The following is a 13,272-nucleotide window of genomic DNA, read 5'->3' as shown; positions in this document are numbered from 1 at the left end:
GGAGAGTGGTGACCCTCTCAGCATTGGACTGATTGGGATGAATCTTCCTCTGAAGATTCCTCCGAAAGCTGCTCTGAACTAGGAGCATAGTCTGATTTACTATCAGAGCTATCCCCAGAGGTAGAGGACTCTTCCTCTGATTGGAGATGCTTTTCTCTATTCCGAGTACGAACCATCTTTATAAACTGTTGCAAGGACTTCCACTGAGAAACTTGGGTAGCAGGGTGACGGAGCTTGGGAGGCACCCTGACTATGGGAAGAGGTTGGAGTCAGGAGGACGCTTGGCGCTTCTGATATGAAGAAGTTGAGGCTGATTTACTTTTAAATTGAAGCTAAAGCCGGGTAAGTAAGCTTTCGCTTTCTAGATGTTTTCTTTTTTTAATATGCTTTTCTGGTCTTTGCTTTTTTTTTTTTTTTGATTGCCTTTGGCGCATCATCGAGGAGGCGAGGGCGAGGGCTGAGGACGGCGAGGGACTTGAGGGGCTTTAGGTGCGAGGGCGAGGGGTTAGGTGAGGGCGAGGTGGAGGGTCGAGGGCGAGGGGAATGGGAGGGCTAGGACGAGGGCGAGGGTGAGGGGGGCGAGGCAAGAGGCTTGGGGGCTAGAGGCGAGGGCGAGGGGCTAGAGGTGAGGGTATAGGGAATGGGAGAGAGCAAGTGGCGAGGGGAGGGAAAGACGAGAGGCGAGAGGCTATGGGCGAGGGGATAGGGGAGGGCTAGGGCTAGGGCGAGGGGAGGGACAAGGGCGAGAGGCGAGGGGATAGGGGACAGGGGAGGGCGAGGGGAAAGGGTAGGGCTAGGGCTAGGGGCGAGGGTTTAGAGGACGAGGGCGAGTAAGGGGACGAGGGGCGAGGAGAGAGGGAAAGCGCTAGGGCGAGGATTAGGGCTAGGGAATTGGGTTGAGAGGAGAGACAAGGTCGAGGGTAGCAGAAAATAAACAGGGAGTTTTAACGCTTAGGAAACTATCCCGGAGACCTTAAAGATTCAGCTACGACCAATCTATGTACTTGATTAATAGAAAGCATGGATAATTGCAAGGTACTGAGAAAGAATCAGTAGTGGCAGATAAACGCGAAGTACCTTCATAAATACCCCCACTCAAGGATCCGAAGGCATTTATGCATAACAAAAGAACTGAGTTTCACTTGAGAGGCAAAAGCTGTGAAAAAGAACTGAGTCGAGATTGAGGAGAATAGGTTATGCCCAAGACTAGAATCTTTCTACACACACAACACAGAAGGGATTTACACAGGGAGACAGACAGAGATTGAAGGGTAGAGTTTATCCAATTCCAGAATCAAACCCATTGAACTTAATAGAGTCTGCAGAAGGAGAGCTGTCTAAGGAGGGGGTGTATGAGATAAGATGAAAAGGAACAGCAAGGATGCCGAAGATAGTGATTCTGAAGTTATTTAAAGGTTCAGAAATCGGCAAGCTCAACATATGATTGTAGACCAATTAGACTCTTGAGCGGCAGCTTAAGCATGATAGCATTTGATCTGAGATCCATTGACTAACAGCAATGGAACTCCTTCAAGACTGGCTAATTGTACAGCTCCGTGGGGTAGAATCTCTATCACCTTATATGGTCCTTGCCATGCTGGGACCAACTTCTTTGCTTTCTTCATAAACTTGGCTTGATAAAGTAGCACCAGTGCTCCTTGTGTTATTTGCGGCTTTCTGAGATGGCGATCATGCCAGGCTTTACGACGAAGCTGCTCTGCTTCCAAAGCCTGTGAAGCCAAACTTCGGCTTTCATCCAAAAGGAAAAGACGAGAGACAGATGCCGACCCCAAATCGCCATTGGCACGAAGACTGCCCACTCGCGGAGAACCTGAGTTGAATTCAAAAGGTGCTATCGCTTCCAACCCGAAAGCCAATTGAAATGGGGTGTGATTGGTTGTGGCTTTGAAAGAAGTTCGATATGCCCAAAGTGTACCGTGGATAGCTTGAGCCCAAGTCGAGGGATGAAGATGACATGCTTTCCGCAGGAGTGCTATCAGAACCTTATTAGTGCTCTCTACCTGCCCATTTGCTCTAGGGTAATAGGAACAAGATTTTCGGTGAAAAATCTTGTAGGTTGGCAAGCAAGGTTGAAATTGTTTCATTCACAAAGTGACTCCCTCTGTCACTGGTAATTTCCAAGGGACATCCAAACCTGCACAAAATATTTTCGTAGAGAAACTTGGCTACCGTAGTGCCAGTGCAGTCCGTTGTTGCTAGTACCTCTGCCCACTTTGTTGCGTAATCTGTAGCCACCAAGAGATACTTCCGATTGTCGGGTTGGACAGAGGGAGTAATTGGACCTACAAAATCTATGCCCCATCTCTCAAAGGGTTGCCATGCCATAGAGACCTGCAAAGGACGGTTTGACTGTTTGCTTGGTTTAGGGGCACAGCGCTGACATACATCGCATACCTTTACATAGGCAATTGCATCGCAAAAAATATAGGGCCACCATAAGCCACACCGGAGAATCTTCTGTGCAGTAATATGACCAGGGTAATGGCCACCAGTGGGATCACTGTGGGCATCCTCCAAAATATACTCGACTTCATGAGGGGAGACACACCGCCTCAGAACACCATTCTGCCCTGATTTGTATAGCTGGCCCCAAATCAGAGTGAAAGGCCTAGACTTCAACAACAGGCGTCTCTTCTACCGGGGAAAAGCATTCTCTGGGTAGAGACCAGTAGAAAGCAGATGCAAAACATCGCCGTACCATTCCGGAGTGGTATCCACCTTAAAGAGACTGCTATCAAGAAAGTTGTCAGCAACCCCTGTTGCTTCTTCACCAGTGTGAACGCGAGAAAGGTGGTCGGCGAGGACATGATGTTTGTCGGGCCTGAGTACCACTTCGATATCGAACTCTTGAAATAAGAGTAGCCATCGCCATCCTCTACCTGCAACCTGCGGCTTGTTGCATGGTGATCAGTAATAACTGTGAAGTGGACCCCTAATAAGTAGTGCCGAAATTTTTGCAGAGCATACACAATAGCTAAACCTTCCCTTTCTGTGGTGCTATAGTTGCACTCTGCCTTGGTGAATAGGCAACTCGCATAGTGAACAGGGCGATCCAGGTTGTAGTCCTTACTAGGTTGAGTCAGCACCGCACCCACAGCCAGTTGACTGGCATCTGTATGCACATGAAAGGTGAGAGACCAGTCAGGAGCTACTAAGATAGGCACTTCAGTGAGGCGTTTTTGAAGGTATGCAAAAGCTTCAGCCTCTGCCTTTGACCATTGAAAGGGAACAGCAACACTGGTTAGGCGGGTTAGGGGTTGAGCCACCTGTGCATACATGCGTATAAACCTGCGATGATAACCTGTGTGGCCTACAAAGCTCTATACCCCTTTTGGGTTGATGGGAGGTGGCAACTTTAAGATTGCCACGATCTTCTCTGGGTCAGGCGCTAAACCTTTAGCAGACACCACATGGCCTAGAAGTGTGCCTTCAGTAACCAAAAAATGACATTTGTTAGGATTTAGCTTTAGGCGTGCCTCTCTGCACCTGAGGAAGACAGCAGAGAGCTGAGCCAGGTGTTCCTCTAGATTTTCCACTGGGGTTGAGCATTGAGCACCTGAGAAGGTCGAAAAATCGTCCATGAAGATGCGAAGATGATCCGTAAGCAGAGGACAAAAGATGAGATATACCGCCCTATTGAAAGAAGGTGGGGCATTTTTCAACCCAAAAGACATTCGAGTGTAGATAAAAATACCCCAGGGAGTCACAAAGGCCGTTTTCAGCTGATCACCTCAGCTGATCACCTGGATGGATGCCCAACTAATTGTATCCACTAAACCCATCCATGAAACTGTACAATACATGCCCTGCTACATCTTCGAGCACACGCTCAGTGAAAGGTGTTGGGAAACCATATGGGATAGTTACCTTATTCAGAGCACGGTAATCTACGCACACACGGATTTTGTTGGACTGCTTAGGCGCTATCACCATGGGTGATAACCACTCAGAGTGCTCCACAGGTACAATGATCCCTATCTCTTGCATTTTTTCTAACTCTGACTTGACCGCCTCAGCATACTTCGGGTTGAGCTTGTAAGCTCGGCCTCTTACAGGCTTAGCCCCTTCAACCAGAGGTACAGTATGGACACCCAATTCTGGTGGGAAAATCCTTGTAGGACCAAGCAAAAACATCTTTAAAAGAGTGTATGAAAGAGACTACCTGATTGAGTAATGCGGGATGCTCCTATAACCAGGTTGACTTCTCTGAGGGTTTTCAGGATCTCCCAGGTTGACTTCTCTGACCGAGTCCCGGGGTGTAGCTGGAGAGGGTGCTTCTGAAGATGAGAGGTGAGCTGCCTCCTGGAGCTTTAAGACATCATGTGCAGGTGTTTGATCGATTGGAAACTCTGCATACTCTTCTTGTAACCATCTTGGTGGGAGCTCCTCGAAGGGTAAATCTTCAGACCCAGACATGATAGAGTGCTTTTATAGGGGGTCCGACTTGGGAGATGCTACAAGAAGGGGGAAATCTTTGGCGAGTGGATGCAGAGGAGATTTCTTCCCCCTTCGGTGATGTGTTATAGGTTCCCCAAAACCGAGGGCTTCCATCGGCGGGTCATTCGAAGCATGAGAATTTGGGGCTGACACACTTACTTCTTCGACTGTTGTACTGTCCGCTGTAGGACTTTGGACATCTGTGTCCTCCTGAGGAGTTTGAAGAGAGAGTGTTACCGGCGGTACAAGTGAGTTTTGAATAGAGACCATGTAGCATGGCATCGAGTGGTAGCTTCCAACCACTGTAGCAGGTCCTCGTCAGACCCGTCAGGTGGGATGGGCTGCTCAGGGTCGGGGTTGGATTGTACTGACAATGAGCTGTGATGAGCCACTGGATCCATCCCTCCTTCAAGCCGGATTGGTTGCATTTGGGATCCGGGAGTATGTATCCACATGGCGTCGTTTTCCCAATCATGAAGTGCCTTAGTATGCCGCAACCATGGTCTACCAATCAGCAAAGGGAATCCTCCCTTCACCTGAGGAAGACTGACCACCACAAAATCCAAGCTAAATGTGAAGTCTTGTACCTTCAAAGGCACCTTCTCTACTATGCCCACAGGGTAGACTGTCCTCTAGTCTGCCAATGTAACAGTGAATGGAACAGGGCAAGTAGGCTGCAGACCTAAGGCTGACATGGTAAATTCGAGCATTAGATTGATTCCAGACCCACCATCCACTATGACGCTTGAGAATTGATGCCCAAGAATAGATACAGTAAGACGTGGACTTTTATAGTCGGTGAGGGGAGCAGCTGGATATGAAATCATGTAGGACTCCAAGGGCTGCACAGGTAGGTGCCCGCCACTAGGCCCTGTACTAGGGTACAAAGACTGAATTATTGAGAGGGTGTCACTTCTAAGGGTTGCATCTAGCCGGAGCATCTCATAAAGACACTTCCTGAAAGGTGTTCTTCAAGATTGCTTCTGCTGTGGGCCTAGCTCCTACAACCTGGGCCTCCTAGGAAACTTTGACCTGTTGCAAGTTAGCTACTACTGCTGCCAGGAAGGCTCCATCAATGTCCGAAAGCATAGAGATTGGCCTATTCTTTGCACCACTTACGGGTGCGACATTTTGAACAGTTTGCGGAAGGGTTGGATAGGATGGTCCCGTTGGCAAACTTAAACCCAGGGCTGCTCTTTGTGCTCGAGTGAGCACCCCAGCAAGCTCTGCTGCTTATTGTGGCTGAACTGTATGTGTAGCAGGTGCTAGCTGAGGGGTGGTGTTCACTGTGATTAGATTGATTTTCGGGAATGTAAACTCTTGTTGGTTTTGATTCGGGCCGGAAGATGAGGATGCCCTTTGTTTGGGACAATCTTTACTGTAGTGGTCCTTAGACTCCGGACAATGTCTGCAAGGAGAAGACCCTTCAGGTAAAGGACACTTACTTTGGTAATGGCCATATTCACCGCATCTGTAGCGTAAGATTGGCCGATTAGACGGACGAAACAGGGGACGAGGTGGTCGCTGCTCTTGTTGTTGCATGGTGCTGGAGGCTGAGGTGTAGAAGCTTTGGGGAACTAAGGGAGTACTAGCATGATAAAAGCGAGGGGGTGCAAAGTTGTTGTGCATACCTTGCTGCATAGGGGGTGTTGTCAGCAGAGGAGGCAACGGGTTTTGATGGCCATAGGTTGAGACCATGTTGGATGCAGGTGCTAGCCCTTGTTGGAGAGAAGGACCTAGACTTTGTTGTATTTGCCGCAATCCTTTGATATAGTAAAATCCTTGTCTTCGTGCCCATATTTTTCGCATAAGTGGAAATAAGCTCGAAGGGGACAGTCCTGTGGAGGATGTCCAGGAGAGCGACAAGAGTTGCACCATACCAGAGCTTTAGTCTCCTGCTGAGACCCAAGCTCTTCTGGTTCTCTCTTGATTTGATCCAAAGCCTCAAGGTGCCATGGTTTCTCTTGTCTCAGAGAGATTGATTTCTCTTCTTGGAGGGCGCCTTGTAGTTTGAGGGCTTCGAGTTCTCTGCGCAAGGAATTCAAAGGATCAGCAGGACTACCTCCGAGAACACAGAGGGAGTATCTATGTGAGGAGAGTTGTTGAACAGCTTCCTAGCCCCCTCTATTCTAGTAGCAGCTGCGATGAATTCCTCCAGAGTGGCGTCAGGTCGGAGGCTCTCCCGGAGTTTTTGCTGAGAGGTTTTCGGAAGCGCCTTCTCCACCCACTTCTTAACCATGAATTCACCGGGTTGCTGGGGAAGCTTGGCAACCAGAGACTTGGTTTGGTCATAAGCTCTGCAAAAGTCTCCTCTGGCTGGAGCACCATGTTGGCCAACTCATCCAACACTTTCTCTTGGTAGTCGCCCGGCCTGAAAGCTGCACAGAACTGTTGTCTTAAGTCTGCCCAAGTTGCAAAATGATTCTCTGCAAACTGGCTGTACCATTTGTCTGCTAAGCCGTCCAAGGTGGATGGAAAAAGTACCAGATAAGCATCTTCCCTGTTAAGACCACGTCCTCTACAGAGAGATACGAACCTCCGTGCATGGTCGTCTGCATCTTCCGAGGAGAGTCCTTTGAAGGTGGGGAACTTGATGTTTACCTTGGCCAACACACTAGCCAACGCCTCCATGGCCCCTTGTTGAGCCTGTTGCTCAATAGCCTGTTGTAGCAGAATAGGAGAGAGCTTTGCTGGAGAAGGTGATCTGGAAGATGTGGAACAGGATGAAGGAATGGGGGATGTCGTATGTGGAGGTATGGTTGATGAGGTTAATGGACTTCTACTAGATACCATAGGGCATCTTCGGTTATAGTGCTTCAGAGGGCTCAGTAGTGCGCTTTGATGCTCAACTGACCGCCTTGTATGTGTCATGCAGTGAACAACACAGGTCTAAAACAGGACAAGTGAGGATAGTGACTAGACCGCCTGGTCCAGGACCAGTGACTAGACCCCCTAGCTCGCAGGACGAGGAGGGCTTGACCAGGGCGAGGACTAGACCAAGACCAGGGACGAGGACGAGGACGAGGATTGGTTGGACCAGGGCGAGAGAGGACCAGACCAGCAGACTATCTACACAGTGCAAGCAAGTGTGCGGAGCCAGGTAACACCTGATTAGCTTTACGATCTGTATCTCCACAAGAGTGAGACTTCCTTTGAGGTCCCACCATGATCGCCAAAATGAGAGCACCTGTAGCGCGGATAATGTGTCGTGCTCTCTACAGTGGGTGGTCCTCAGTGCAATGTGCGTGACAATCTCACTCAAACAGACTGAACAGAAAGGAAACAATAGACGTCAACAGAGCTCACAAAGACACAACAGCAGACCAGAACATATGACTCGACTATCTCAAAGACTGATACAAACTCTGGCGTGGCAGCACACTCAGCTCCAGCCTAGGACTCACAGGTACAAAGGGGGTGTCGAGGCTCAGATGTGCCGGGATGGTGAAGACGTGCTCTGTGTATCGACTCACTTTAGACGGCTACGTACAAGATAATGCCACTTGCCCAAAACGACTACTCATATGTACAATCATCAAGAGCCACCAACGGCTCAAAAAGGAACATCATCTAAGTCTATCCCCACTGGGTGGCAGTGGTGACCTGGCCACGATGTCCACTAGACCACCCTATCCCCGCCACGTGTCTCTGCCCAACGAGTCCGTCTAGTGTGAACCGACCAAACCAAAGACCAACTGACCAAATCCCAACTGTAAACTAACTGTCCTGTGAAAGTGACACTGTAGCCTGCTACAGTGCATGGGCATGCAAGCTATGCTCTTACACGCAGAAAGGGGGGCATGACAAAGTGAGGGCACACTTTCTTCGAGTGTCGGGACATGAGGTGAGATTTTGCATTAACGTAACCATCGAGAAGAGGAAGGAGCTTGAGGAAAAGGATCGGCAATTCAACCATAAAGCCAAGCCCGCACGCAAAGGTATCGACCCAAAGACCCTCATTTTCCTTCTTCTTCTCTACCCGGTGCCGGTGGCGGTGGACCTTCATCGGGTCCGATTCGTCGCCAAAGGACCCTTGCCACCTCCTCATTGCTCTATGTTCTCAGATGAACAATTTGTCAGCACGCCTATTAATATCTCAAATCAGGCAGTTGTCCCAAGACCTTGATCCACTTGAGCTTACATTGGAAAATTCCCCACACTCCACTTTCAACAACCCACGTAACCCCCCATCATGTATGACGTCAATTTATGTGTGAACCCTAACTTTGACCGCCACTAATAGCAATAGAAGCCCCAATTTAACCTGGTGAAGGCATAAGCTCCAAAGGCTGCATCCACCAGCCTCTTTCAGTCCATAGTTATTTTTTGGCTGCTGCCATGCAGTGAATCAAGATATGCCAGCTTACTCCGGTGCTATCCATCACAAAATCTGCTAACAAGACCTGCCCCCAAGGCTTAAAGCAACCATGAGACAGGTAAGCAACTGAGCATGTGGTCACTTGATATCCAGCCAACTTATTCAAGATTGGGTTCTAGACTCATAAATGTGCTCCTCTTCAGAGACTAGGGTCCTCCAACAGTGTTCACGCACCATAGCAGCTAGCCATATGTACCCTCCCAGCCCAAATGAGACATATAAAGTTCAGAATGCACATGCTGCCACCAGATGGGATGTCAGGGCCAATCTTCCAGAATAATTTTAAGTCTTTCAGAAAAAGAATGCTAACTTTCAAAGGCAAACATGGCATGAAGTAGCTTGAAAAAATTTCAAACATGAATTTTACCTCATTCAAAATTCCTCCCTGAAAATGCTGCGACAACACTGCCTCTGCAATTGCCTTGACACAAATCCAAACAAAACGATAACATTAGTAGGAATTCCTCTTGGAGGTGGTTTTCTGGCAAGTATTTACAGGCTAGTGCTTTTTGGTGTCTAGCAAGCAGATTCATTGGAGATGCCTTCCTCTTCATAATGCAAGGTACACGCACACAAATATCCCCCCCCCCCCCCCCCCCCCTTTTCCCACCACCACCACCACCACCAAAAAATCTCCTTGACAACGTAGGAAAAATTCTAAGAGACTACTATCCAACAAGACTGGAACTCAAGACTTGATGTGCCAGAAAGAAATGGAAGGGAAGGACAGGAATGACTGCAAGGGGATAGAGGACACGAGCTATTGGTAGTGAGATGGAGATGAGTGAACATAAAATTCAAGTAAAAATAATGTATGTCCAGAAATTGTCAGCACTGATCGGGACAAAATGAAGGAACCATACAAGTAATTGAAAAGTAGACAATAATATAGTTTACACGGATGCATGAAGATAACAGAAATAGTCATGAACCATAACACAAGTGAAGGATCCATATGGCAAGAAACAAAGACACCAAAGAACACACTGATTGAGTGCACAAAGAGATAAGCAGCACCCAGAGAGATTTGACATCATGGGATAGACTGTTGGGCAACCCACTTGGTAATTTCATAGGGTTGGGTGGACAAGGTACCAACAAGGTCCAGAAGCCCTTCAAAGGGAGTTACAAGGTTGGATGGAGAGTAATGCTGACATGTCATCAAATTCCAGGGCTCTCGAGTACGTGAGGGAACAACATGACTCTGTGCAACGAGCAGGAAGGAGGTCATGATGACAGCAGGGTGCGAGTAAGGGAGGGAAAGAGCTCGCAGTGAGGAAGGGAGAGCACTCACATTTAACTTTGGTTTCACAAAGGTAAATTATGAGATCTCTATCCACGACTGTAACAAATGTTTTTATAATCCCTCCGAAGAGTCTAAAATAAGCACAATGTAATTCCCATATAATAGGATGGGTATCAATACTCCAGCTAGATTTTTTTCCATTGGGCCTCACATTCCACAAAGTCCAAGTCCTCATCAATGTAGAGTCCCAAAAGCCTGGGTAAAAACCGGGTGCCCTGCTTTACCCTGATGTTCCCTAGGGGCATGCACTCTTCCTGTTTCTAATTCATAGACTCTGTATATTTGCCATTGTAGGCACACCCATTCAGTGTGATATTAGGCACAATCGGATCTCCGCTCCTAAGCGAAGTCTCAAAAGTGGTGCTAAATTTAAGCTTGATAAATATAAAACAGAAACACATGAAAAGAGGTGTACATAAAGATTCCATAAAAGGAGGCACACATATTAAGATAAAAATTGCATTTAAAATAAGGCTCATCAATGCACACAAGCACAGAGAGGAATGCACACATGCATGTGCCCATGCATAGGGAATCCTAGAGAAGCCCAAATTCACAAATGAAAGAGAGCATGTTATAAACCCATGGTTATCATCCGCAAGACAATATACGGATGAAGTTCATCTTGCATAATACTGACAAAAAAATATAATATTGCCACCAGCATCATTGTTAGTGCCCAATAGCGGATACGAGTTATCATTTAGTGTGATAGTCCTAATGTGGTTCTAGGAATTAACACATTTGCCATGCTCCCTTAGCAATCCATATGTATACATAAATGAAAGTCTAGACATAGGTTTATTATTCCATTCAAGCACATCTGATTACCTTAAGTTCTGTTCGTGTTAGATGAGGTCTGAGCTCAGAATCACGTGCAAAGCGCACCTTTCCAATCTGCTCCCCAGATTTCAACCATTCTCTTTTGACCCCTTCATGCCTCCACAAAGTGGCCATATCTTCTGGAGATGTTTTTTCATCCCAATAGACCCACTTCATTCCTGCAATATCTAAGTGAGTGTTCACCAAAATTAGCCATGGTTGGTACCTTGATCAATAATCCTCTTTCTTCAGAATTGTTCACAAAATTGTTTGAGGCAGTCAATATTCTGTCGTCTTAATATGAGCACAAGGATGATCTGGATTCTAAAATTTGTCTCTCACACAAAAGAAGGTATGCCCCAAAATACAATATGCCACAGTTACAAAGGAAAACTGTGCTATGAACATGTACAAGCAACAGCAAGAACATCATGAACCTGCAAACACCAAACATGAAACATTGTGGCGCATTGAATATTCAGAGAACATACAAGAACAAAAACTTAACATAGTAAAGTATCAAGCAAATATTCACTAAGCCTTTGAAGCAATCACGCCTTCATTCTTAGGAGGTCACAAATGTAATACGTCAGTAAATACGAAATTCTCCTTAAAGGCTCTAGTTTATAAAAAGGCGATAGTAGCAGACCCTGTGCTTAAGAGAATGAATCTTTCTTAGGTTTGATCCAATCTTCTGCTTTGCAATCCATCAAAAGAATGGTGAACAAACTCCCCTAAAAATATACTGCCTTAATTAATTGGGCCCTGGTAATGAAAAAGTTAGCATTCAAATATTTGAAAGCAATTGTCACCTGAGGAAGTCAAAGAATTTGAGGCTTGCTGGGTTGTTGGAGGTGAGTTTGAATCAAGGTTAGGTTCTTCTACTTTCCTGAAGCAATTGAGAAGGCCCTTGCTGCAAAACAATAAGAAGAGAACACTCTGCAAGGGAACTATCTGTCTATTTAAATAGAAATCTACCCTTGCAGAAGATATGCAATTAGTTATGTCAAGAAAAACCAAAATACAAAAAAATAAACTTTTAGGATCGACCACAAGGATGCACATGCCTATCAAGGCTCACCTTTCACAACCTAGCCATAATAGGACTCGTAAAACAGGTCTTTGTCAAATGCTATCTCCTTTGCTTCCCCCTCCATAGGCAGGAATGACATTCTTGGGCGAGCATTTTCTAGCGAGCGCTTTTTTTTAGCTCTGAGCGAGCTTTTTTTAAAGAATTAACTACATAATAAATATTAACTAGAGAGACACACGAAAAGAAAGAAATTTTATTAACGTCCTTTGGATGCTGAACTCGACCTATAGGACCGACAAACAAATACATCATTTGTTACATTCCACTTTGGACATCATAAAAAAGGAAAAAGACGAGAGTAAAAGCATATCCTTAAGGCTCTCATGATTCATGAGAGCTTAACATTACAATGGTAGAAAATCACCATGTGCATAAATGTGTCTACATGTGTGAAAAACCTAAGGCCATGTCTTTGAGACAAGTGGTGTACTCCTGAAATCTCAGATCACAGCTTTTCCTCTGTAAACTGCCCACTTGCCTTCTTTCCTTCTTTCTATAACTTTAGCCAACTTTTTGGCCCTGTTGAGGGTGTCCATACTGCTGTTCCTTGTAGTGATCTAGTTTGCTTCATTAACTTGATCTTCTCATGTAGGTCATAACAGAAAACTTTAGCTTGCTTACGTTTAACTTCAATGTCAGTTGGCTCACCAAGACCTACGAATGGTACAACTCTGTTGAGTCTTTATTTGAGTATTTCTACATCAAGAATGTAGTCCCCCTATTTGATATTCTGGTAAAGTACCTGCTGACTAATCTTCTAGCAAGCCACCAATGCTAACATAGTTCTCCAAGCTCTCTACCCTTTCATTTCTTTCAAAACTACTTTGGCGAGAGTATCAAAGTTCCCCTTTGGGATGTTGCTTTCAAGAGGTAGTGTGTTAGAGGTCTCCTCATGGTTGAGTTGCCTTTGGTTTGCTTCTTGGGCCTCTTGCTTGGTTGCAATAGCTTGTAATTTTCCTTAAAGGTCCATGATTTGGGCTGCTTTGTTGAGAAGGTCAGATTTCAAATTTGTTACCTTTTGCTGTAACTTTCTCGTTTCTCTAAGGATGTAGGTTTCCCAAGGGTTTTGTGGCTTGACAGGGGATGGGACAATTGGGATCGAGGCCGATGTTGCTGCAAAGGTCTTCTTCATAGAGGCCATGTTTGTTGGAGATGGGGGTGCTATATCTTCACCCGCCTCCACTCCCCCCTTGGCGAGGCAAGTGGAAGGAAAAC

At 46.3% G+C, this 13,272-nt stretch overlaps 1 protein-coding gene across 3 annotated transcripts in view; it reads right to left on the bottom strand.

Annotated features, from left to right (window-relative positions):
• Positions 1–13,272, bottom strand: part of LOC147428117 (transglycosylase) — a 174,461-nt gene that overhangs the window by 53,913 nt on the left and 107,276 nt on the right. For 2 of the 3 annotated variants that reach the window (XM_086496310.1, XM_086496308.1), the window contains 3 exons: positions 11,777–11,877; positions 10,974–11,152; positions 9,204–9,257 (listed from right to left, as the gene is read on the bottom strand). In XM_086496310.1, the coding sequence (XP_086352436.1) occupies positions 9,204–9,257; positions 10,974–11,152; positions 11,777–11,877 (334 nt within the window). The remainder of the gene's footprint in view (positions 1–9,203; positions 9,258–10,973; positions 11,153–11,776; positions 11,878–13,272) is intronic. The other variant, XM_086496309.1, reaches the window with a different exon arrangement.

This window comes from Adiantum capillus-veneris, chromosome 23 (assembly GCF_014529385.1).
Source record: "Adiantum capillus-veneris isolate H3 chromosome 23, ASM1452938v2, whole genome shotgun sequence".
NCBI classification, from domain to species: domain Eukaryota; kingdom Viridiplantae; phylum Streptophyta; class Polypodiopsida; order Polypodiales; family Pteridaceae; genus Adiantum; species Adiantum capillus-veneris.
Note: the sequence above shows the minus strand (reverse complement) of the source record. Positions and strands in the feature narration are given on the sequence as shown.